This window comes from Mustela nigripes, chromosome 1 (assembly GCF_022355385.1).
Source record: "Mustela nigripes isolate SB6536 chromosome 1, MUSNIG.SB6536, whole genome shotgun sequence".
In the NCBI taxonomy this organism is placed as follows: domain Eukaryota; kingdom Metazoa; phylum Chordata; class Mammalia; order Carnivora; family Mustelidae; genus Mustela; species Mustela nigripes.
Window position 1 is genome coordinate 119,382,589 of NC_081557.1, and position 27,102 is coordinate 119,409,690.

Sequence of the window (27,102 nt, forward strand, 5' to 3'; positions counted from 1 at the left end):
CAACCAGGGGTGAAGTCCTCATGGAGACAGTGTGGTCTCGGGACCTGCAGGGTCACAGAAAGATCAGAGGTGTCTGAGTGTGGTAGAGCTGCCAGGTATTGAAGTGAGGAAGCCAGCTGCAGACACGGAGCCAAGGAGTGAGCTCTCAGCTCAAGGTTACCTTAAACCATGATACAAGGCACAGTCGGTCACTAGTCTTCGAGCAATGACCCCACAAGTGGCAAATCCAGAGAGACCTTCTCCCTCCTCCTCTAGAAGGAGTGGTGCGGGAGCAAACAGCAGGAATCTGTTGGGTTTGGAGACTCCAAATGGGCCATGCACCAGAGACAGAAACTTGGTCACAGGCCAGGTGAGCTTGGAGTGTGGCTGGAAACCAGGGAGATGGGAGGGACTGATTGCTTTCTCTGAGGGTAAACTGAGGAGTGGGGCTCAGAACTCTTGGCTCCTCCGGGCTGGAGACTTGGAAGCCACCATTTTCACTCCCATCCTCCAAAGCTCTATGGAAAGCATTCAGGGAAAATGAGCTCCCAAGAGCTGAACCCAAGCAATCAATTTGTCTGGCCCCTGGCAAGGGTGGTGCAATTCCACTTTGGGCAAAGATATTTGAGAATCACTGCAACAGGCCCCATCCCCAGAAGATCAGCAAGAACATCCAGCCAAGATCAAAATCACCGATCAACAAGAACTACGGAACTCCAGAGCTAGGGGAAAGCAAAGCACAGAATCCATGGGTTTTTCCCCTTGATCCTTTAGTCTTGCAAAGTTAAATTTTTTTTATTTTATTTTTTCTTATTCTTTTTTTAACTTTTTCTCTTTTAACATTTTTTAACTATTTTATATTAACAATACCTTTTTTAAAGAGAGAGAGAAAGACAAATCAAAAAAACGGACTCTTAAGTACACAGAACAAACTGATGGTTGCCAAGGAGGAGGTGGGCGGAGGGACGGATGAAATAGGTAAAGGGGATTAAGAGTACACTTATCATGATGAGCACTGGACAATATACAGAATTACTGAATCACTATATCCTACACCTAAAACTAATATAACACCATATGTTAATTAAACTGGAATTAAAATTTCAAAACTTAAGTAAATAAACAAAGAGAGTAGTCCTCTTAAAGAAGTTCAGTGAACTACAGGAACACACAGACAACTAAACGAAGTTAGGAAAACAACACATGAACAAAATGAGAAGTTCAACAAAGAAATAGAAACCATAAAAAATTTTAAAAAAAAGAAATTCTAGAGCGACTGAATTAAAGAATTCAGTAGAAAGGTTCAATGTCAGACTCAACCAGGTAGAATAAAGAATTAATAAACTGAAAGACAGGTCATTTGAAATTATCCAGTCAGAGGAACAGAAAAAAAAAGGAAAAAAAAGAGTGAAGAAAGCCTAGAGACACGATCAAAAGAAATAAAATACACATTATGAGAATCCAGAAGGTAAAAAGGAAGTGATAGGAACATAAGGATTATTTAAAGCAATAATGGCTGAAAACTTCCCAAACTCAGGGAGAGGACTAGACATCCAGATTCATAAGGCCCAAAGGACCCCAATTTTATTGAACTGCAAAGGGCTAAAACTAGACACACCAAAATTAAATTGTCAAAAGTCAAAAATGAAGAGAGAATTTTAAAAGCAGCAAGAGAAAAGTGACCTGTCATATTCAAGGGAGCCCCAATAAGATTATATGCAGATTTCTAAAAAAAAAAAAAAAAACTTTGCAGGCCAGAAGAGAATGGAATGATATATTTAAAATTTTGAAAGGGGGGGGGGAACTAGCAACCAAAAATACTATACCCAGCAAAGTCATCCTTCAGAAATGAAGGAGAGATACTTTCCCAAACCAACAAAAGCTAAGGGAGTTCATCACTACCAGACCTGCCTTTCAGAAAATGTTATACAGCATTTTGCATATTGAAATAATGTGCTAATTAACATTGTAAAAACATAGGAATGTGTACAATTTACTGCTACTGGTAAAAACACAGTCAAAGCCACATTCCCTAATATTGTAATACTCGTATGTAATTCACTTACAGTTCTAGTTTAAAGGTTAAAAACCAAACATATGAACTACAATAATGAACTGTGATAATTTGTTATTGGATTCACAATACAAAAAAGATGTAAATAGTAACATCAACATCCTAAAATATGAGGAGGATGTGGGAAGAAATAAAATTTAATGTCTCTGTATATCATTGAATTTAACTTATCAGATTAAAATACAATGTTATAAAAAAAATAAAATAAAATACAATGTTATAATATTTTATGTAAACCTCATGATATTCACAAAGGAAAAACCTGTATTAGATACACAAAGGAATATGACAAAGGAGTCAAAGCATACAGCCACAAAAACGTCATCAAAACAGAGACAAATGCAGCAAGAGAGGAAGCAAGTAACAAAGGATCTATAAAACAGAGAGCAGTAAAATGGCAATAGTAATTCCTAACCTACCAATAATTACTTTAAATGCAAACAGATCAAATTCTCCAATCAAAAGACATAGAACGGCTGCATGAATTAAAAAAAAAAAAAAAGATATGCTGCCTACAAGAGACTCACTTTAAGGACATACAGACTGAGAGCAAAGGAACAGAATTGTAGGATATTTCAACAAATAATAACTAAAAGAAAATAGTGATAACTATACTTATATAGACAAAACAGACATTAAGCTAAAAATGGTCAAAAGAGACAAGTAAGTCATTATAATGATGAAGAGGTCAATCCATCAAGAAAATATAACAATTGTAAATATTTATACACACAGCATCAGTGCACCTAGTTATATAAAGTAAACACTAACAGAAGTAAAAGGAGAAATAAACAGCAATACAATAGTAGTTGGGAGCTTTAATACCCCACTCTTAACAGTAGACAGAGACTCTAAGGAAACTGAAGATTTGAACAACACTATACACCAAATGCATGTAAAAGACACACACAGAACATTCCACCCAACAATAGCAGAATACATATTCTTCTCAAGCGTACATAGAACATTTTCTAGGATAGATCATGTTAGGCCCCAAAACAAGTCTCAACATTCTCAACAAGACAAAATATATCTAATACCTTTTCCAGCCACAATGGTATATGAAACTAAAAATCAGTATCAGGAAGAAAGCTGGAAAACTCAGAAATATACGGCATTAAACAACATATTCTAAAGAATGAAACTGGATTTCTATCTTATACTACTCACAAAAAATTAACTTGAAATGGACTAAAGACTAAATGTAAGACTTATAACCATATAAATCTGGGGAAAAGCTCTTTGACACTGGTCTTGGCAATGATTTTCTGGATATGACACCAAAAGCACAAGCAACAGAAGCAAAAATAAATAAATGGAACTACATCTAACTAAAAAGCTTCTGCACAGCAAAGAAACCATCAGCAAAAAGAAAAGCTTATCTATGAAATGGAAGAAGATATTTATAAATCACATATTTGATAAAGGGTGAATATCCAAAATACATAAAGAATCCATACAACAGCAAAAAAGAAAGAAAGAAAGAAAAAGAGAGAGAGAGAGAGAAAGAAAGAACAACTTTATTTTAAAAGTAGACATCTTTCCAAACAAGATACACAAATGGCCAACAGGTCTATGAAAAGGTGCTTAACATTACTAATCATCACATAAAGGAATGAAAACCATAATGAGATATGACCTTGCACCTGTCATCAAGAAGGCCAAGTGATAACAAGTTTTGATGAGGATGTGGGGAAAAGGAAACCCCTGTACACTACTGGTGGGAATGCAGATTGGTGCAGCCACTGTGGAAAACAGTATGAAGACTCCTTAACAAAGTAAATAAATAAAAATAGTACTACCATATGATTTAGCAATGTTACTTCTGAGTATATATCTGAAGGGAAAAAAATCACTCTCTCAAAAAGATACCTGCATGAAATAAGTCAGACAGAGAGAGACAAAGTCTGTATGACCTCACCGGCATGTAGCATCTAAAAATGAAAAACCAAACTCATAGCAAGAGACAGCAAACTGGCAGTTGTAGCAGGGGTGTGCAGGAGAGTTGAAAGGATGAAGGTAATCAAATGGGACAAATTTCCAGTTTTTAAAATGAATAAGTTCTGGGGCTGTAATGTATAGCATGATTATAGTTTATAATACTGCATTATATATTTGAAAGTTGCTAAGATAGTAAAACCTAAAAGTTTTCACCACAAAGAAAAAATGGTAACTATGTAAGGTAATGAAAGTATGAATTAGCCTTGTATGTGTTGACTAACATGTATCAAATCATCACTTCGTATACGTTAAATTAATACAATATTATTTCAACCGTATCTCAATAGAGCTCTTAAAAAAAATTGTCCTCATCAATGCCATACCTTCTGCATTATTAGTCAGCTCAGGATGTTGTAACTAATAAACCACAGACTTGGTGGCTTAAACCACAAACATTCATTTCTCACAGTTCTGGAGGCTGAAAAGCCCAAGATTGAGGTGCTGGCTGCTGGTGTCTGTTAAGTCTACCCTAGTTTTCGGACAGCTATCTCTCTGTTGTATCCTCCTCACATGGCGGAGAGCAGAGAAAGAGAAAGCAAGCTCTCTGGTGTCTCTTCTGATAAGGGCACTAATCCCATTCATAAGGGTTCGACCCCCATGACCTAATTACCTCCCATAGGCCCCTTCCTCCATACCTTCACATTGGGGATTTGGCTTCCACAAAGGAATTTTAGGGGGACACACACATTCAGGACACAGCACCCCCCAAATCCAACGCAGCCCAGGTCCTGACCTCTCTGCCAATTGTCATCTGCGTCTCTACCTCCTGTCTTCCAACACATTCACCCAACAAACACTTAGTGAGCACCTACTAGGTGAAGACACAGTTCTCCACTCTGAGGATACAACAGCAAGCAAGAACAAGATTCCTCCACTCTTATGCCATTCCTATGTTCTAAGTGATGGGAATACAGAGGCAATAAACAAGTAACAAACAGATGAGACGACTACAGAGAGTCACCTTGCTGTGAATAAAATAAAACAGTGATGTGAAAAAGTGACTAGTGGGGGTGAAGGTCTGCTTTAAATGGGGTGGTCAGGAATGACCTCTCTGAAAAGGAGACACCCAAGCTGAGACCTGAGTGATTCAAAGGAGCCAACCATTAAAGTTCAAGGCTTCCAGAAAAAAGGAATTGTATCCCTGGAAGGCAGTAATGAACTTGGCAAGTCTGAAGAATAGAAAAACTTCCCCAAACTTCCAAAAACTTAGGATAGCCCCAACTATATGATAGTTTCCATATCGTTCTGCATTTTCTCCATTATGGAATTTATAACACTATATTAGAATTGCATTTAATTAGAATTTGATTAATTATTGAATAATTTAATGTAATGTTATTTATTTAATAATTTAGTAATTAATTGCATTTAACTTATTCAATGCAATTGGAATTGCATTTAATTGAATGTCTTCCCCAACACACTGCACGTTTTGCAAGACAGGAAGCTTAGCATATATGATAGACATGCAATAAGTACCTTTACATGAACTTTCCAGGAGTTATAACCAAAAATGACATTTTTGTTTCTTTTCCAATATTTGCATTTATTTATATTGTTTATGGCATTGGCTGAAATTTCTAAAACAAGGCTGAATAACTATGAAAATACCTGGCATTTTATCTGGTCATGACTTCAATATGAAATTTTTTTTTTCCACCAGCAAGTTAAGTGATATTGCTAATGGTTTTTGCAGATACGTTATGGTGTGAGGAAAGTCATTTTCTATTTCCCATTGACAAAGAGCTTTTTGTTTATATTTAAGAAAAAGGAGACATTGGATTAAATCAAACTGTTTTGAGTCACTCTCAGGATGACCATACAGTTTTCCCCTCTAACAAATTGATAGGACTCATTACAATCCTAGCTTTCCTAATACTGTACTATCCTTGTGTTTCTGGAGTAAACATTACCTGACTATGGCAAATTATTCTTTTAAAATGAGGAGGTGGTTTTAGAATGTTGATTAAACCTGGAACTTGGGTGTCAGAACTGACTAATGAATTAGAGAACACACAAAATGCAAATAAAGAAAAAGGAATCTACTTGGGTAAGTCAATGAACCTAAGAACTGAGTCTTTGAAAAGAATAATAAAGTAGATAAATTTCTGGCAGATCTGACCAAGAAAAAGGACTGACCACAAAAGCCCAACATTAAGAATAAGAGGTTATATGCCCAGATGAAGTAAGCCCAGCCAGTCCTCACTAAAGTCTCAGTCTCCCCACTGTTAATCACAGAATATGCACTCACTGAGGGGGGGTGGTGTGTGCGAGGCTTAAATGAGGCAGTGTGTTCAGAGGACATAGTACACAAAGCACAGTGCTGGCTCCACTGAGAAATAAAAAGAAGTTCTCTTTTTAAAACAGCTAACATCTTAGATTTGGCTTTTATCCTGACTGTCCTTAACAGGTTATTCCAGTCTAATAACATGAATGACCACATTTTTCTTCTTCCTCTATGTCTGCAAGATGTTACATAATCTAGGCATTCTAGCTATATACTTTGCTTTTAAAACTACATAATCCCATTGGCATTTTAGATCCTAATTTCTTAGCTTTCTCTTCTCCATGCCTTTCATTATTCTTGAAATACTTATACTCTTCTACCTTCTACTTTAAAGGCAATTTTGGTAATTTCTATTTTCCAGAAATTTCTATTTTCTTAGAAAATCATCCATTTAAACATATATTTTCAAGTAAAGTTTGACATAGCATTCTCCTTGTGAAGTCCTCTGCATCTGAGGTTTGTCTCTATGGCAAGAATCCTAACTTTCCACAGCAAGGTCTTCAACAAACTGCACCACTTCCTTCCCACTTTACCTTTTAGGAGCCTACCACACCCTCAGTGCTCTAGGCACATGGACCTATTTGCCAGACCTCAGCTATCCCATGAGTCTTGTCTTCCTATCTTCACTTACGTTTTTCCCTGCCTGGACTGTCTCCTTCTGGTCCCTACACTTGATACAGTTCTACTCATCATTTAAGAACCAACTCAAATGTCAAATTCATTGTAGCACAGAATTGATCATGCCTTCCTCTGTGACTTGGTAAACCTTTGCTCATAATACTTCTCATGGTACTTCTCATAATGGGCCATAAATGTTTTTATTTCTCTGCAGCCAGATTCTGTTTCCTGATGACAGACTGTACCTATTTAATTTCTCTTCCTTTTTAACATCCTTGCTCTATCTAATCCTAGTACAGCAAATGCAAAATGCCTGGCACATAGTAGTAGCTCAAAACTATATTCTCATAGCTGCTTGCACTTGTGCTTTACAATCTGTGGTGATATACAATACACACACACACACACACACACACACACACAACCTACCTAGGTAACATATACTTGGTCTGTCCCCCCACTGTGCTGAAGAAAGAGATCTGAATTTTTTGCTCTCCACTGTATCCCCAGTTCTCAGCATAGCACCTAGCATATGGAAAATACTCCAAACATATCTGTTAAATGAGTACTATTTAAAGGAAATTCAGCAAGGCTGAATCTACATGAGGCAACTAATTGAGAGATAGTATTAATCTAAGACAGCTTGGGGATTTGACATATTTAGTAGGTTTTGGGGGTGCCTGGCTTGCTCATGAGTAGAGCATGCGACTGTTAATCTTGAGGTCATAAGTTCGAGCCCCACATTGGGCATAGAACCTACTTAAAATAAAAAATAATAATAAAGTAAAATAACAGAGATTTGAGAGACCTTCATTCTAGAGCCACCAAACGTGGCAGTTAGGTGAGGACCCATTAGGAGGCTAGAGGAAAGTCTGTCACTCTTGTGGCATAATAGCTTTTGAAACAATGGTGGCCAACCACATGAAGGAAAAGCTTCTGTCTCATTCCTTCATTCAACAAACATATATTGAGTACCTACCTTGTGTCAGGTACTTCTGGAGAGACTAAACATTCCCACATTAAGATACTTCCACATCCGCAGTCATATACCCTTCCCCTTGTAAGTAACACATGATATGTTAAAGCTATGCAAAAAAAAAAAAAAAATTTACCAAGAAACCTGTCTGACAGTCCCTCCCTATGATGATTCCGCTTGCTACAGGAGAAGGGATGGATCAGTCATAAGTAGGCTTAACTTGGGAATCTATTTTATGTATTTTGAGGACCTAGCATCCCACTGTTTTCACTTTTACAAAGTATTTAAAAGGAGACAAGATTAAGTGGCCCTGTGAGAAAAAACTATACAGCGGTGTAGGATTACAATGAGGGAAGAAGCCAGGGGGAGGTGGAATGATTTATGTTCACAGGCCACATAAGCATTCCAGATGGCCCCAAATTTGTCCTTCAGCACCTATCTGACATCATTCACCATACATTCATGAACCACGAACACACAGCCATGTAGTAGGTACCAAGGCATGACAGAAGCTAGGTCCAGATGATCAAAGTGAATCCATCACAGCCCAGAAATAGTCCCCCTGTCCCTGGTAACAACAGAAACTCTGTCATCTTACTGGGGAACTAAGAGGCTCTATGTAGACAAATAAAGCAAGTAAGAAATTTTCAGACTTGCTTGACCGCTAGACCTCTAACTAGGATAGTGATAATCTGGCTCTTCCGGGCACTTGTCCAACTGTGCCTTGAGAAAATGTTGCTCTGTATTTTGCATGCCCTTCTGTAGTACAGAAGTAGCTAAATTGGAATGGGTTAGAGGAAAGCCAGGCACCTAAATCATGTCATATATAAATGGTTGAATACAGAAGGGGTATTCTTCAAACACGTGAAAGGCTGCCACATATCAGAATTAGATTTTGTTCTGTATGACCTCAAAAGGTACAAGGAGGATTAGCACATGAAAGTAATAAGAAGAAAGATCACAGCATCACAGCTCTATAGAATAACCTACCAAAGATAGCACAGGTCAGCCAGCCTTGGAGAAAGGGAGATCTCTATTGTGAAGACCAAGACAGTCACTTGACACAGATTCAGCAAAGGAAACAGAAGGATCAGAGGAGGTGATTTTGCTGGATAATATTTAAGTTATTGTCCAAATATGAGAGCCCATTTTAAAAAGTACAGCAAACAACTAAAGAGAATCTTAAATGCATTCATCAGACAATGAGATGAGTGGGCAGTAGTGGTTCTCATTTATGCTATTTCTCCCACCTAAACTCTTCCCCCTATTTCTAGCCAGCAGTGACTTATTTGAATCTCTCTTGGCTGCAGACATCTCTGATATGAATCCCAGTGGGCAAGAAGATGGGAAAAGAGGCTAGAGAGCAAGCCACAAATCTGGACAATCTACATCTATGAAAACAAAAAATCACCCAAGAATGATTAAGAGTTGAGCAAAATAAAATGGATGGTGGTGGAAGCTGGCTTCTATTCAAATCTGAATTAAAAAAAAAAAAATACTGAAATAGGCCAAATCTTGCTTGTTTCAAACCCAGCTTCAAAGAGATATTAACTAAACAATTTTGATGGTGCGAGAGAGAACCAAGGAGGGCCTAAATTGTGGGCCTGGGTGACAGCAAGGTAATAAAACTGGACAGGAGCTTAGTACATGTCTACTGAATGCGTGAATCACTCAATGAGGCAGCCAGCCTTGGCCACAATCCGAGAGCCAGGGATTAAGTGAAATCTAGGTTCTTGGTAATAAGAGATGATAGAACCTACTGAGGGCAAAGGTGTCAAGTAGAACATACCCATAAATATGTTGAAGTCAGAAATTATGGTAACCTATCTTTCACTGGCTAGTGATGGTAAAATCCAGAGCTAAGTAAGGTCACGTTCAGACTGGTTTTGGACTGCATGCTACCGTTTCATCACTACCCTGGACAATTCAACCATCGGTGGGAAAAGATGGCAAGCGAACTTCACGAAAGTAATGACTTCAGTTCCTCATTTTGGTTCTTCACAATATATACTGAACTACTATCAGAGACAAACTGCTCTTGAAAAACAGCATGGTATATTTTCAAAATGTGTAAATTCAAATGCTGAAAGCACATGACAAGGAAAAGGAAAGCATGCATACACTTCGGCATTTTAGTACTCTGAATATTAATTCTATTAAAATTAAAATTAAGTGCTAGGGAGAGAAGGATTAAAACTGATATACTGTCTGATGTCAAATGTGGTTCCTTTGCCAGAGTACTTATTTTAAAGGCAGGCACTATATGCATTGTATTTCCTGGTCTTAATTTGTGTTTTGCTATGCTCAACAATTTTAATGCCAAGAGGAAGAAACTAAGAAAGAAAGGGAATGTGCTGGTCTGAACGTGGAGAGTTGATCTAATTGAACTGAAAAAATTAAAAACACTTCTCCATCTGTTCAGTACACCTGCTGATGGAGCACTACCATAGGTAGGGAGGAAATCCATCAGAGACCAGTTATAAATAGATTTTTATTTCATCTGCTAAAAGCCTGGCAGCCGAGGTGGGAGGGCTGCCCACATTGGCAGCCAGGCAAAAGCTCTGAGCTGCTTTTGTGTTTAGGTGAAAGGAATAAGGAGACAGAAACCAACAACAACAAAATAAAGCAAATTTCCCAATAACTCATTTGACAACCAACCAGTAGTCACTAAGTTCGCTTAAAGCATGTCACGCATTTCTGAGTGCTGGGGAGATCAAATAATCTGGCATTATTTGGATGGCACACCCCCTTGTGAGGAGGTATAGAAGCCCAATGGACAACAGACATGTTCACCCATCAGTTCTGTATACAAAGTTTGGATGTTCCAATTTCCCTTGTGGCACCCATAAAATTAAACCAAGAGGGAGGGGCATATTGATAGCATGATATTGTCAACTTTACTGACACGCCATATCTTTCTGAGGATATAAGGTTGATGGAAATTCTAATATACTAAAATGTCAACTGGAATCAAATGTGTTCATGGACAAGAGAAAGCAGCAAGCCCAATCCATGAAATCAGTCTATGGAGAGACCATGAGTGGTGAGAAGCATTAGGGTCCCTCCTTGTACGTGGGAGTCAGAGACAGGAACTCCTTGTCACATCCCCTTCAGCCTCTAGACAGGCGCCTCACACCTAGAGCGAGGGGAGCAAAGGGCAGTCAAGCTGAATGAACCAATAGCAAGGCCAGCGACAAGACGATCTTCCTCTTTGAGTAAAAACAGGATCAAATGGATGCCTCAAGAAAGGACTGATGTGAGTATTCAGAGCAGATACTTAAGTGCAAAATGTCAACGATTATATTTTAAAAGAGGACCCATGAGAAGAGGAGTGGGGAAGAGTGAAAAGGAATAGGTTTCATTTCACTGGAGACCACATACGCTTAGGAGAAACTTCCTGATGCCCTTCAAGGATGTTAAGGATATTACCAACAAGATAATGACCCGCTATTCTGTCTCCACCAAGGACAACGAGAGAAATGGGATTGAACTGTGGCAAGGGAAAATTGGGTTAAATATGAGGAAGAATTTCCTGACAGCCAAGGTATTAAACACTGGAAAGGGAAACCAGAGGCGATTAAGGATGCTCTCTGGAGGTCTTTAAAAAAAAGTCGAATAGCTTGGCAACTATCTCGGGGTAATTTAGGTACAGTTCCGCCCGCTCCTCTGGCCTTTATCAGTGCTCTAATTCATCCCCTGGCCCAGACAAGACACATTCACCACGGTAAACTACAGTCACACTCTGTTCAATAATGAGCTCTCCGAAGGAGAATAAGCATTAATAAAATGGCAAAAGCTCTCTTGGAAGTAAAACTCATTTTTCTTTATTTAAACTGCACATTGGGTTTTTGTGGTTTTCTTTTCCTTTTTCTTTTTTTCCCCTAACACTTACATCCAGAAATAGCCAAACAAAGCTCATCTCCACTGATCTGTTATTCCAAAGTATTAAAAGGAATCCAGGTGGAAGATTAAGTGTGGAGAATGTTCTGAGTCAGAGACCCACAGAATAATTTATTATGCCCCTCTTTGCTAGGTGCTGTTTAGCATGGAGCACTGCTGCACAGAAATTCTAGTTTTCCTCCTCAGAAGGCTAAAAAGAAAAGCAGATTCCCATTGGTTTGGCTACAAAGCAGCAAACTAAATTATCTCCAGCATTCTAAAATCAGGAGTCTTTGTTTATTTTATGGCTCTCTAGTCAGTCTCATAGTAAAAAACTTCAAAAGAGTTTCACATTCCAAGAGGTCCATGTTCTTTAAAATATTTGAATTTTAAATCTCCCTTTATGTTGGGGTGCCTGGGTGGCTGAGTTGTTAAGCGTCTGCCTTTCACCCAGGTCATGATCCCACGGTCCTGGGATGGAGCCTTGCATGGGGCTCCCTGCTCAACGGGAAGCCTGCTTCTCCCTCTCCCACTCCCTCTGCTGTGTTCCCTCCCTGGCTGTGTCTCTCTCTGCCAAATAAATAAATAAAATCTTTTTTTTTTCTAATCTCCCTTTATGTTGAAGAAAAAAAGAAGGGCTTTTCAAGGAGGACCCTCTTCTTCTCCTGTCAGAGCTGTCATTACACTTGATTGAATTTAGCTGCAGTCTCTCTTCACCTCTGTATGATAAGCTCCATGAAGGCAGTATGTAGGTTGTGTCCAGTACTGTATCATCATCACTGAGCTCTAACAGACACTCAGATATTAAATGAATGATGGACTGACCACCTGAATGAATGAATGAATGAATGGTAGAGGATTTACCTAAGTAGGTGGTCCCAAGTAAACATGGGAAGGGCACGTGTAATAGCAGGAAGCTGCTCTTCTAGTGACCCCATCATGGAGTGAACAAATGCCAAAAAATGGAATGAACAAGGCACTAGGAGACAGAAGACTTGATGTGAGCTGCAGTGTCACTAAGCCAGCACTTCACCTCTCTGAGCCTCAATTTCTCACCTGAGATATGGACTGTGTGTGTGTGTGTGTGTGTGTGTGTTCCTCAAAGGGCTGTGGTAATGTGGGTAAATAGGAAAAACAGAATTTGTAATTAAATAGAGGACAGTTACTCTTTTCACACATTCTTTATTGAAGATTTCCATAAAATTTTTAAATCATGAAGGAGTAGTACAAAGATGGTATTTGATGCCAACTGCTGATTCCAGGAAAGATTTCAGTAAGTGGGAGAAGGAAGTATGACCCACGTTCCGCCAGGAACAGAACATTCAGCTAGTTTCCGTGTGGTCGGGAGGCTCATTCACTGCACATCCTAAGGCAAACACGCACTGAGCCAAGTACACAGCCACTGCCCTTAAGAAAGGCAAATCTGCAAACTCCAGACCAGGAGCTTTTCCTCAAGATTTGGATTTGCAAGTCCAGTCTTCCACCAGTTCTTCATCTCTACCTAGAACTCTGCCCACCTACACTTGCTCACGGCAAACTACCCTCCCACAGGCAGTGGTGCCAAATGGCTTAAGCATAACCCAACGCCTGTCAGTAAAGTGAAGACAGCATTCTTTCACATCCAATTTTAAAACAGATATATAATTATATATAATTATCGAAGCCGTTACATCTAAAGAGTAACCAGCAGGGAAAGGAGAGGGAGGGCTCGGTATACAACACCCAGCATGGCCCCCAATCCTCCTGGTTTCTCAATCTTCTGTGTGTCCTTTTGTTTTGCAAAGTGATTTGGGAGATTAGGTGGGATTTTTTTTTGAGGCGGGACAGCAAGGAAAGTTGCTGAATAAGTGCTACTTGGTTGCACCACAAAAGATACCCAAAGAGCCTCAGCCACAACTCAATTCCACTTGCCCCAACAGTTTGAATTTCTCAATTAAGTTATTTTGTTAGCAAGAGGACGGGTTAGGGAAAGGAGAAAGCGCTTACTGCAGCGCGTTTATTCACTGTATAGAAATCACTGTAATAAGATCAACAGAACATTCTTTCTGCGGGCCCAAGAACTCCAATTTGCTAACGCTGCTGATGCAATGGGAATGTGCCCAAGTTACCGGTGTGCTATAGGAGGTTCTGCAAATAACAGAACGTCACAATAGTCATTTATTCAATAACTGGTGCTCAGAAACTTGGAATCTGTCCAATGATTTCAACTGACCAAAAGTCTATGTGAAAATTAAGCAACTTTATCCTCTAGATATTAATTAAGGGGATAAAATTCTAGTTCATTCAAAGAAATATTAGCCTCATTAGCCCTCTCCGCCACATCCAAAAGCATGGATTATTGTAAGTATTATTACTAAAACCACCTTTGAGAATAAAAAAATCAAAGTATTCTAAGTTTTCAAACACATAACATAGCTGACTTCAAAAGTTGCTGTAAGGAAAATAAACTAATCAAAGGTTAGGCAGATATTTTACCCTGTATAATAAAGGGCTGGCATATAAACATACTGCTAACTAATAAAAATAAGACAACTGAAAAGAAAAATGTGCAAAGGATAGGAATAGAGAATGTACAGAAAAAGTAATCTAAATTGTCAATATAAAAGGATGCACCACCTAAGTAATCAGGTACACAAATTTAAATAACAAAATATTTCTTGCACACCAGATTGACAAAATGTCAAAGTCTGATACCAGCAAGTACTAGCAAAGACATAGGAGATAACAGAGATAGGACAATGCCATAATGTTAACTGGTACAAATGCTTTGAAGAATAATCTGGCATTATTAAGTAAAGTTAACATATTTGGCAACTCAGTTCCATTTCTAGGTAATTCCCCTAGATATCGCAAAAATGTACGGAAGACACGTACAAGGTGTCCATGATAGCACAGTTAGCACAAGGCAAAAATGCAATGTCTACAACAGAAGAATGGATAAACCAAAATGAAAAGCTCTGTGACATCAGACCTGTAGTAGCAACACAGATCAATCTCAGAAATATCTAATCTCATCTGCAAAAAGACAGCCACGGTATAAAATCATTTTATATGTGTTTTAAATTATCCAAAATAACAGTAACAATGTGTATGGTTACCTATACATGTTGTAATATTACAAAAATGTATATAGAAATGTTCTACACCAATTTCAGGGATGGAAGGATAGGGCTTTAGTTATATTCTGAATGTTTTATTTTCTTTAAAAAAAGATCTGGAGCAAATAAATATAGCATTTGTTAGTTCTGGATAATGAGTACATGGGTATTCACTCTGTCTTATTCAGTACTTTGCTAGGTACTTTAAAGTTTTCATAATTAAGAGTTTTTAAGTGTTTTAAAGACACATGTATATAACTCATAATCTCTTGGCACAGAGCCCTGGAAATCATACAGAATCAGGTGCATTATCCTTAACCCACCATAGTCATATGCTTGAAGTAGCTAGACTAGATAATTATCTCTCCCATTTGTAATATCAGTTAAATTGCTTTCAGGTATTACCTCGTTGAATATTCTTTACAACCTTCGATTCAGGCATTATAACACCCATTCTTCTGAGAGGAAAAGTCAACTTTTAGAGCTTCAGCATTTTTCCCAAGATCACCCCTTTCATAAGTGATTCAGTACTGGGATCTGGTACTGTCATTACTATACCACAGATGACCACTAGGCATCTCAAAAATGGTATTCTAAAGCCATACGCATCATCTTTAAGGTCTATGTTGTCAACCTGAAACCACAGGTGAGTTAGCAAATGAAATGAAACACTTATCACTGCATTACTTCAATCCTTCTGTCAAATCCATTTCTTCTGATGATTTCTAATATACTGACCTCTTCTAAAAATAAATTATAAATTATAAATTATAAGAGTCTTGATAAAAGCCAGCATATTATTAATGGGAAAAATGGAAACCTTGCCCAGGTAGGTTTTTCTCTTATTTAAAAAATAAAATTCAAAGTTAATAAAGTAAAAAATATAATCTTGTTTCTTCACTTCAATCTTTTATTCAATGTGTTAACAGTAAACAGATACTAATCTCAGGGAAGCTGAGAGGGCTAGTGAGAACTTAAACATCATGAAATAACTTATTAAACACAAATTAGCACCAACAATAGAAGCTAAATTTAAGGGTAACAGCTCAGAGACTATTCAGGCTATTTCACCACAAAACTAGCAATCTAAATAAGAGTATCACCAATGGGGAACATGAATTTTAAAAGGCAGTAACAAGGCACCCCTCCCCCCACAAGCTGTAAATAAAGGCCAATGAGGAACCTGGACTTCCATCCCCACCTTGCAATAATGAAATGCTCACTTTTCCCCTACAAACATGGTGTCAGTGGAGTCTATTAAAATGGAAGATTTAGGGGCACCTGGGTGGCACAGTGAGTTAAGCACCTGATTCTTCATTTTGGCTCCAGTCATGATCTCAGGGTCATAGGATCAAGCCCTGTGTTGGGCTCCACACTCTGCTTGAGATTTTCTCTCCCTCTCCCTCTGCCCCTCCCCCCCACACTGACATCTCACATGTACATGCATACCCCTGCTTGCTCTCTCACATAAATAAATAAATCCTTAAAACACACACACACACACACACACACACACACGATTGAAATAAGATCGAGAGTCTCATAATACCCAAAATATCCAGGATATAATCAAAATTCCTTATCCTTCCAAGGACAAGGAAAACTTCAACTTGAATAAGAAAAGACTATCAGCTGATCCCAGTACCAAGATGACACAGATATTGGAATTACCTGAGAAGGATTTTTAAAGCAGCCGTCAGAAAAAACTTTTCAATAAGCAATTATGAACAGACATGAAACAAATGAAAATATAGAAAGTCTCAGCAAAGAAAGAACAGATGAAATACATTAACTGAAATTAAAACTCACTAGGTGGGCTCAATAGCAGAATGAAGATAACAGAGAAAAGAATCAGTGACCCTGACAATAGGAACAACAGGAATTACCCAATCTAAACAACAAAGAAAAAAATAGAATAAAAAAAAAAAATGATCAGTGTCAAGCACCTGGAAGACTATAACAAAAGATCTATCATCATATCATCACGAGACCTAGAAGGAAAAGAGAAAGAGTGCAAACCTTAAAAAATTACTCAAATGTGGCTGAAAATTTGCAAATATGGCAAAAGACAGGGACACCTGGCTGGCTCAGTCATAACAGCACACAACTCTTGATCTCAGAGTGGTAAGTATAAGCCCCACGTTGAGTCCAGAGATTACTTAAAAATAAATAAATAAACTTTTTTTTTTTAATGGCAAAATACATAAGTCTACATATTTAAGAAGCTGAGTGAACCCAGGATAAATCCAAAGAAATCCATGGCAAGCTACATCACAATTGAACTCTTTGAAAACTAAAGACAAAGAGAAAATTTTTGAAAGTAGTAAGAAAGAAATATCATCTTACCTAGAAGTGAAAAACAATTGAAATAATATCAGATTTCTCACCAGAAACTACAGAGGCAGAAGAAAGTGGTACAACATTTTTCAAGTGCTGAAAAAAAAGGGAACTGTCAGCCTAGAATTCTATATCCAGCAAAAATATCCTTCGGGAAAAAGGGAAATCAAGACATTCTCAGCCGAAGGAAAACTTAAAGACTTATTACCAGTAGACTGACCCTAAAAGAATGGCAAACAGAAATGGTAAGAAGGCTAAGAAACTACTTTGTGTTAAAATTAAATATGATAATCACATTCCATGATACTATATAAGTATTATTTTATGTCAGTAATTACAGTAGCACCTTGGTTAACATACCATGAGAAACTCCACTAGAAAATAATTTAGAGATGATAAATGTGGCATTTGGGTTATTTCAAAAAAAAAAAAAAAGCTAGACATCATGAGCTCATAGTCTATAACCTCCTACTTTACCATTATCTATGCTGAAAAGTCAAAGTCAATTTACATCACTCCAGCTTACAAGTTTTTCAAAAATATAACCTGGTACAAGTGCTAATACTGCCTATTGATTCAGCAATCCCATTTTGGGGCCTATACCCAAAAGAACTGAAAGCGAAGACTCATACAGATTATTTGTACACCCATGCTCAAAGCAGCATTATTTACACAGCCAAAAGGTGGAAACAACCAAGGGTCCATCAATAGAAGAAGGGGTTTAAAAAAAAAAAAGTCTATATGCACAATGAAATATCATTCAGCCTTAAAAAGGAAGGAAATTTGACACATGCTACAACTGACTGAACCTTGAGAATGTAGTGCTAAGTAAAACACCCAGTCACTAAAGGACAAACACAATATGGTTCCACTTACATGAGGTGCTTAGAACAGTCAAATTCACAGAGACAGGAAGCAGAATAGTGGCTGCCAGGGACTAGAGGAAAGGGAAAATGGGAAACTGTTGTTCAATGGATACAGAGTTTCAGTTTTACAAGAAGAGTTCTGTGAATGGACGGTGGTGATGACTACACAATGTGAATGTGCTTACTGCCATTGAACTCTGAACTTAAAAATGGTTAAGATGGTAAAGTTTATGTTATGTATTTTTACTACAATTTTTTAAAATTTTAATCAAAAACAACAAAAAAGAATAGTATCTACTATTTGTTCAGCACTTGCTATGTATCAGGGAGTACACTAAGAGCTTTGCAGATATTTCCTTATGTCTCTTCTCAACTGACTTTGAGGAAGATAGCATGATCTGTTTTACACATGAAGAAACTGGGTTTGCATAACTAGACCAATGTTCAAAAAGTAAAAAATGTAGTCTAAATCAAACTGCCGTTGGTAAGACTCTGAAGCCCATTGTCTCTAACCCATGATGGTGGAAGGACTAGGATAAAGCACTCCGGAGTCTCTGGGAACAATTCCATCTTTTCAAGCAAGGGAAAATAACTCACAGTGGCCAGCAGAGAAGATATGAATGGCACTGATCTATGGAATGAAAAAGGATGGCATCGCTACAGAGGGACTAGTTCTTCAAAACCCGAACTTTAAAATATTTTCTACAAAACTGCAAGATCATTAGATGATCCTAATTATATTGGAACAAGAGATTCTTAGCTATAAAACAAAAGAGAAATTTGTAATTCTTAAAACATGCTGGAATACAGAACACAAACAGGTAACTTCTTTCCTTTTCCACAATTACTTCTAGAGAAATAAAATAATCTCGGCACAACCAGTGACAAAATCAAGTCACATGTTATAGTTGGTGCTGTTATTCATGACCTACTGGGTTTCAGAATACATTCCTAACGTTAGTATTCTCTGAACCTTTTCTTTCCCTTCACTAAAATTTCTATATACCCACTTCTCCTTATTCCACCATGTTCTCTGGAACCCCACCGATCATATCCCCTATCCGACCTGGATCCCACAGGCAAATATTGCAATGCTGCCCTCCTTTGCCCACATCCTCTGACCTTCCTCAGTTCCTGCTATTTTAATTCCAAGCCTGGATTCACCCCCATGTTCACTCTCTCCAGGGCCACCACTTGTACCTGGGTGACTTTGTACCTTCCTCCAGCAGATCAAGGCACAGGGCTTACGCAGGAAAGTTGGGCCTGAATTTCATAATTATACACAGTGGTCTTGACTCTGCCCCTGGAGAGAGACCTAAATAGATGCTGTTCACCATGAACTGGCCTCAGCAACTCTTCATGATGTTGTATCACACTCTCAATGCTGATTGTTTTCGATACTCTAATCTAACCTCAAGATCTCACATCTACTCTCACTCTCTTAGTAAAGTTATTGGCAGGACTGAAGCCAGCTATTGAGCAGTGCCCTCAACTCTCCACAAGTTTCCTTCACCATAATCCCCTCAGGCTTCTTCCCACAAGGAGCACATAAGGAAGATTTCCAACTTGTTAGACAGTCCGTTGGCCTGCTCCATGCCTAGGCCACACCACCATGGCCTACAGCTCTGGGATCCCTTGGGGAAATGAAAGGGAGAATGTAAGACAACGGAGGGCTGCCAGGAAGGGAATGAGCATTGGGAGCCACTGTGCACCAGTCAAGTTCTTCTTTTATATTGTCTCCAATAGTTACCTCAGGGGTTCCAACTCAGTCACAGAAAATGCAGCCCTATATGCCACTCCCTCTAAACACATAACCAGCAACACAGACTCAGATTCAAAGCAAAATACTGTATTTTGCTCCTCAACCATAATGAGTAAAAGTTTTCTTAATCAAATAAGCCTCAAGGAGAAAATCTGCTTCAAAACTTGGTTTATTCCTTCAATGAGTCCATACTGCATGGCCGTTACGTGCCAGTGTTAGGTGCTGTCGCTAGGATCGATGAGATACAGGTGAAAGCATTGGTAAGCTATAAAGAGATACACATTTACTGATTATTCTTATCCTTCCCCTCCCCACAACTATGAATTCCTTATGGGGAGAAATTACATCTTTGTCTCCCCTACATCCAGCATGGGGCCTGGCACAGAGTAGGCCCTCTGGGAATATTTGTTGAATTACTTCATCAGTTCCTACCCGTAGCTGAAACATTTCTTATCTCATTCCACCTGCCACCAGCCCTGACGCAGGCTATGGCCACCACCACAACCTCCGAGCTCACCTCCCTAGTTCATGTGACTCATTTCCTCTTAAGAATGTGAATCTATACCTCCTTCTCATAGAAAAGAACAACTACATGGAATAAAGTTAGCGCACCAAGTTAAAAGCTCACTCATGCCTAGAGTCAAGAGATGTATCATCCTTATGAGCCTTTATAGTAGTGAACAAAACTAAGGAAACAAAACAAAACACTAGGCAACACGGAAAGTAAACTAACTGGTGTGCTTAGAATACACAGCCCCCTAGCACACTTATTTCATAAGCGTGACCCTCACTTACAGGTGTGAGATTGCCCTCCTCTTCTCTTTCTCAGAAAAGGAAACAAAGAAAAACAAAAATCCCTTACAAAGAGGTCGCTGCTTTATGCTGCAGCCACATCTTCAAAAGTTCAATGACACCTACTTTGGCATCTGTAAAACCTAGCACGTGAGCCGTGGTCCAAGCCTCCCTATTTGATTTCTTTCTCATGACATCTGAGTTGCTTACTGTACACGTCCCTCAGAAGACTTGAACAACTGAAGCTTTTTGACCAGTAAGATGCAGCAACCTGAAGAATGGCCCAACAAAGTTCCCAGAGCCGTATGGACAACAGCTGATCTCCTGAGGTTTTATAACAACACTCTGATACGTATATTGTACAATGGAAGTTAACATACCTTAATCTATTGAAATACATCTCACTACAGTGCTGCTCTTTTCTATCTAGGCTTCTGGGCTTCTCTTTTAAATCTATGCTCTGTTCCGTCCATGCATGTGGTTTCCTTCCCTGTTACCCAAAATAACTTCGTCAATAAAATGTTAGCATGCTTAAGTGGGTACTCAATAAACATTTGCTCAATGAATGAACAAATGACTGAATAATTATAAAATACTGGGCTAAGGCCCCCTAAGAGGTTTCCACTAGTTTATAGAATTATGTGCTTGCATGTTCAGGTATCACGTCTAAATGGGACTGAATAATAGGTATCAAGTAGCAGTTAAGTATTAATCCATATCTGTCTTAATAATTCTACTTCAAAATCTACAATTCAAACTATAATGAATATATGCTGAGACAGAGTTCATTTACAATCATACTACTAGTATTTACACACCTTAAGATTTGAAATATTAATACTGATATGGAAATAATTCACAGCCTAAACATCAATGTGTTTGTATAATAAAAGGTCTAAAAGTAAAGAAAAATGTCTCATGTTAAGCCTAAATGCTTGTGTTTGAAAATGTAATCAACTATTTTTAAACATACCTCTTAAAAAAGATTGTACAAAGGAGTGCCTGTTTTACACCTAGTTAACAAGGAACGCTTTAATATGGGACTTTTTTCATTTTAGGATATGTAACAAGTAGGCCAGAGAGAATATATTAGTAAAAAACTTTATTAGGTATAACATCTAATATTTATTATCAAATCTTAAGTCTAATAAACACCATAAAATGTAGCTTTACCACTACCGAAAAATGTAATATTCCTTAAGGTGTGTTCTGACATCTTTGTTTTCTAATTCACTTATTTCTTATTATCCTGTCAGAAAACAACTGGACATAAAATAGTCTGGGCATAAGATCAGTTTATTCTCACTGAGTTCGCTGTGAAGAAGTTCTGAAATAAGCTAGCAAATTATTCTTTTAACTTTGAGGAAAAATGGTCTCAGATAAACTAAAGAAGTCACATATTTAGCAAACCTAAATGACGAGAGGTTACGTTAAATGTTTAAAAAGTAAATGAAAGTAAATATAAATCGGTAATAAGACGGTCGGAATGAAAGCGTAGCTCTAATTTAAACTTATTTGCTGAACTTTCTTTTTGTGTCCTATATTGTTGGTTGCTAGCATGGGCGTGAAGGATCCTGTAAGCAGTTCAACAGGAAGACTGTAGCCATGCAAGCATCTCCTTCCCAGTGCCTATCAGCATGTCTTTTATGTCTTGGCGTCCATTTTAGGAGTATCAGCGAGGTGGTGTATAAAGAAGCTTATAAAACAAAGGTTGTCATTTTGGCAACCCATGTGAACACTAAGTGATTTCATTTTACTGAAGATCAAAATGTTGATTACTGAAAAAGTTGAAGGGAACACTTAAGCTGAACTATGCAAACACCTGTATTAGATCTCACAAATTTTTAACTCATATTTGAATATTAAATGCCATTCTCAGAACTGCTGATGTATGTCACTATGATACCACAAAAACCATTTTAAACAATTGATCATTTAAGGCGCGCCGTAATATAAAGCTATAAACAAAAAAAAAATTTTGTGTGAAAGGATTAACAAATCCATGATTACATGCTCAAAACAAAAGCATGGAGCAGTCTTTTATACTACCCAAAATGATTAGTACTTATTTGAATATACATACGATTTCCCTGTATCCTTTTAGTATATGAAATAAAAAGAACATATATTATCATAGGAAGTCATAACTTAATGCTACAAGTCAAACTCTCTTCTTTAGAAACAGGAATACTTACTGACAACGAGGGTGGTCCACAAAAATACGTGCCTTACAGTTAACCTCTCCTAAAATAATGCTGATTTTTAAGAGCAGAACTATCACAATCGAACCATAATCAGGCCTAATAGAAACTTTATTATTAAGAAATTAGATTCAAAGTATGTATCCAAGTAAAATACTGGGTAATATTGAAAAGCAAATCCATGAACTTTCTAGATTTTCTTTCTACTTAAAACATTTAGAGAGAGCCAAGCTATAGTAATCGTTTAATTATACAATCTAATCAACTAAAAATAATGGAATTTTTCTCCAAGAACTGCAAACACAGCTTGCTACTTCTTATCCAAAAGATTAAATTTCTATTCTCTCCCATTCCCAGCCATTTTCTGCCAACATCATAAAAATTACCTTTTATCATTTTCTTCTCACAATGAGAATCCCCTAATCGCACACATCTTTGAGACATAGACACCTCCCCACCCACCTCCCCACCCACCTCCAAAAACTGGTTCAGAGCAAAGACACACACAAAAATAATGACCAAGCTCACATTTCTTGTTTGCCCTTCACACGAAGTCTGGTGTCTTCAGCTTGCCTTTCTGGTCTTCAGTGTTGTCAGTCATTGCTGGGGGATGTAGTTTAGGACAGCATGAAGCAGCAGAAATAAAAGCTGTTGCTTTAAGAAAACGTTTTCTTAAACACATGGATAAAACAACTTTTACTCTGACTTCCTGGCTGGGTTGCATAAAATCTTAGAAAGCCTCCTTGAAACGTGAATGTCTACAAATGGGAAAAAATAAAATAAAATAAAATCTAAAAACTTACGTTCTGAACACATTCCGAAGGATGTCTGATTTGATTTGAAAGCAGGTTTGTACTGATGAACAAACTTTATTTTGTAGAGAATTAATATTCTCTCTAATTAGAAATTTGCCTTGCCATCTTCTATATTAATCCTGTCTCTCATGGTGTAATCATACATGCAAAAAATCAAATACAGTATTTCCCAAATGCATGGACACTGTGGAAGCTTCATTTTGAAAAAGGCTTTTATTTCCCTTAATACTGGTGACTAAACGTCATTGTATGTACCAACACTTTCAAATAGCCCAAGAGACTTAAAAAGCCTTCTAAGTTTGAAAACCAAAAAGTTCTGAGTTTTTCTGTACCCCAGGACGGTTTTCTTTCCTGAAGCTCAAGCCGAGAAAGCAGACAAAAGAAGCTGATTTGACTGAGCTGTGCCAAGTCTTGCCTTTTTTTCTTTCCTCAGCTCTCCCTCTGCCTCTCTCTCTCCCTCTCCCTCTCTCTCTTTCTCTCTCACTCTTTTGCTCCCAGTATGGCAACCTTCCGAGCAGTCTTGGCGGAGGTCCAGCCTGTGCCAGTCTGTCTGAATTCTTGTCTCCAAAAGATGTCCTTTGCGGATCAATTAATACATTTGAAAACAGGAAACTGTGGTACGGTACCCAAATCCTGGCACCAACAGCATCGACTTCTGCCAAATCACCTTACAGATTTCATGGTATCCTACCTTTCATAATCATTACTAACATGTTCCCGGAGCAATAATGGAGTACTAGAAGCCATTCACTGTTCAGCGATAAGGAATCTGTTCCCTAGAAATGTCCATATGCGACATATGCACAACCTGCAGTAAATCAAAATTCTCCTGTGAGAAGAGATGTATGTAACTTTAATAAGCACCACATACTGTATTTCTTTTTATAAGACTTGCTTTTCCTTGCCCTGCTGCAAAGAATCATGGGAGGAGAGAAAAGGAGGCATGCAGATTAAAATTAAAACTGTATGCCCAAATAAGTCATGCTTTACCCTATGGGAAAAGAACATAGTTCTGACTGAACAGCAAATCCCATTATTAAGAAAATTCTAATATAAGCTGTACCCATCCAAAATTTTACTGGATATGAAGGAGGAAGAGAATCCTTTTCAAAATATAAATACCAATTAAAAGGGGAAGAACTAACTTAGGGGTAAATTTAGTGAAATTAAGTATATTTTCAAAATTTGAACCTCAAGTTTCAAATAGTCACTTGTTTACTAAATCCATACCACTACAATTAAGAAGTACAAATAAATACTGTTTATTTTTACTTATAGCATGCACATCTTTTAAAACAAAAGAGTCAGTCTCTGCTTCACACATCTACCTGTCCTTTGCAGACCAATTAATACATTTGAAAACAAGAAGCTATCTATGGTACCCAAATCCTAGCACCAACAGCATCGACTTCTAACAAACCGTTTTTCTGCTATTTCATTTAAGAAACCATTTTTACCTTTGATGCTTGAAAATATGGAGTAACTATACTCTAGAATCACCATGGATTCATGGAAAAAAAACAGAATAGTAGGTTCTAGTTCTTTCTGTCTTTCTAAGGTGTGTAACCTCAAGGTCCCAAATTGCTCAATCTGTACATCCCTCACTTTGTTCATCTATCAAATATAAAAATCAGTGACTTCCTCTTCTGTGGTCCCAAAATACTCTCCTTATACTCAGTATACCTCTACTCTAATTATATAGTAGTTAGTTGAGTATGTGGCCTTCACCAGACAGATAGGCCATTCTTGGGCAGGACCATGTGTCACTTATCTAAGAAAACTGAAAGTCTTCCATAAGCAGGTGCTCAATAAATCTATTAGGTGAATAAATTATGGCATTAGATCACATAAATATCACTCTGAAGTTCCATAAAATTATGAAATATGATAAAGAAAAACAAAACTACATATTACTAAATCGTAAATTGACAGATCAGAGAAATGCTACAAAATATTTTAAGTGTTGAACTGAAGCACTAACAGAAGTGTTCTGTGTAATACTTCCAAATAAGGATGATGAGACATGATGACATGATGACAGTAGATTTGCAATTTATAATCAAACTGTTGAAAAAGTAAAAGACTAAGAAAGAATCTTAAAAGCAGCAAGGGAGAAGTGACTCCTCACGGGTCAGGGGCCCAAAAAGATTAACAGCTGATTGCTCACTGGAAGCCATGGAGGCCAGAAAGCAGTGGGATGATAGAGTCAAAGGGCTGACCAAAAAAAAAATCCACTGGTAGTTCTTTATCAGCAACCTTCAAAACTCAAAGAGACACTAAGATGCTCCCAGATAAACAAAAAAACAGAATACTTATTGCTAGTAGATCTGCTCCATAAAGAATACTAAAAGAGCTTTTTCTTTCAGACTGAAATGAAAGGAAACTAGACAGTAACTTAAATCCACATGAAGAAACAAAGAGCACAAGTAAAGGTTACCACAGAAAGCAATAATAAAAGTAGTATAAATACGGGGTGCCTGGGTGGCTCAGTCAGTTAGGTATCTGATTCCTTATTTTGGCTCAGGTCCTAATCTCAGGGTTGTGATATCAGACTTCATAGCCAGCTTAGGATTCTCTCCTTCTGTCCCTCCCCACTTAAAAAATAAAAAAATAAGAAATAAAAAATACACAAATGTATTTTTTGTTTATAACTTTTTTCTCCTACCTGATTTGAAAGACAACAGCATAAAGCAATAATTATAAATCTATGTTGATGGACACACAATATGTGAAGATGTATCTGTGACAACAGGATAAAGGAGAGATCAAACTGAGTTATATAGGAGCAAAGTTTTTGTATACTACTGAAATTAAGTTGATATAAATCTGAATTAGATTGTTACAAATTAAAATGTTAAGATCAACCACTAAGAAAACAAGGGAATTAAAATGTTATCCTAAAAAAAAAAAAATCACAGAAAAGGTAGTAATGGAAGAACAGAGAGATAAAAAAGACAAAGACAGAGGGAAAACAGCAAAATGACAGAAGTAAATACAACATCATCAGTATTCACATTAAACTTAAATGAAATAAAGACTCCAATTAAAAGACAGAGATTGGCAGAATGGATTTAAAATACATAATCCAACTATGTGCAGTCTACAAGAGACACACTTCAGATTCAAAAACACAAATAGGTTGAAAAAATATATATATAAAAATATATACCACACAAACAGCAACCAAAAGAACACTGGAATGGTTATACTAATATCAGACAAAATGCATTTAAAATAAAAATTGTTACTAAAGACATCTAATAATTATAAAAGGGTAAATTCATCAAGAAGATGCAACCATCATAAACATATATACCCATAACCAAAGAGCTTAAAACATATAAAGAAAAAAATGAAATAATTGAATGAAGAAACAGACGATTCAACAAACACAATTTTCCAATAATAAGTGGAGAC

At 37.5% G+C, this 27,102-nt stretch overlaps 1 protein-coding gene across 6 annotated transcripts in view; it reads right to left on the minus strand.

The window, feature by feature from the left end:
* The window catches only part of MSRA (methionine sulfoxide reductase A), a 434,957-nt gene that overhangs the window by 368,227 nt on the left and 39,628 nt on the right, over nucleotides 1-27,102 (minus strand). The window contains exons 1-2 of one of the 6 annotated variants that reach the window (XM_059372310.1): nucleotides 23,674-24,142; nucleotides 23,399-23,473 (exon numbers count right to left, since the gene is read on the minus strand). The exons of 2 other annotated variants lie outside the window; for them this stretch is intronic. Coding sequence is in view for 2 of the 4 variants with exons in the window: in XM_059372279.1 (XP_059228262.1) it covers nucleotides 23,257-23,314 (58 nt within the window). In the remaining 2 variants the exon portion in view is untranslated. Of the gene's footprint in view, nucleotides 1-23,256; nucleotides 23,335-23,398; nucleotides 23,544-23,673; nucleotides 24,151-27,102 lie in introns of those variants that run through there. 3 more of the 6 variants (XM_059372299.1, XM_059372320.1, XM_059372279.1) reach the window with 3 other exon arrangements.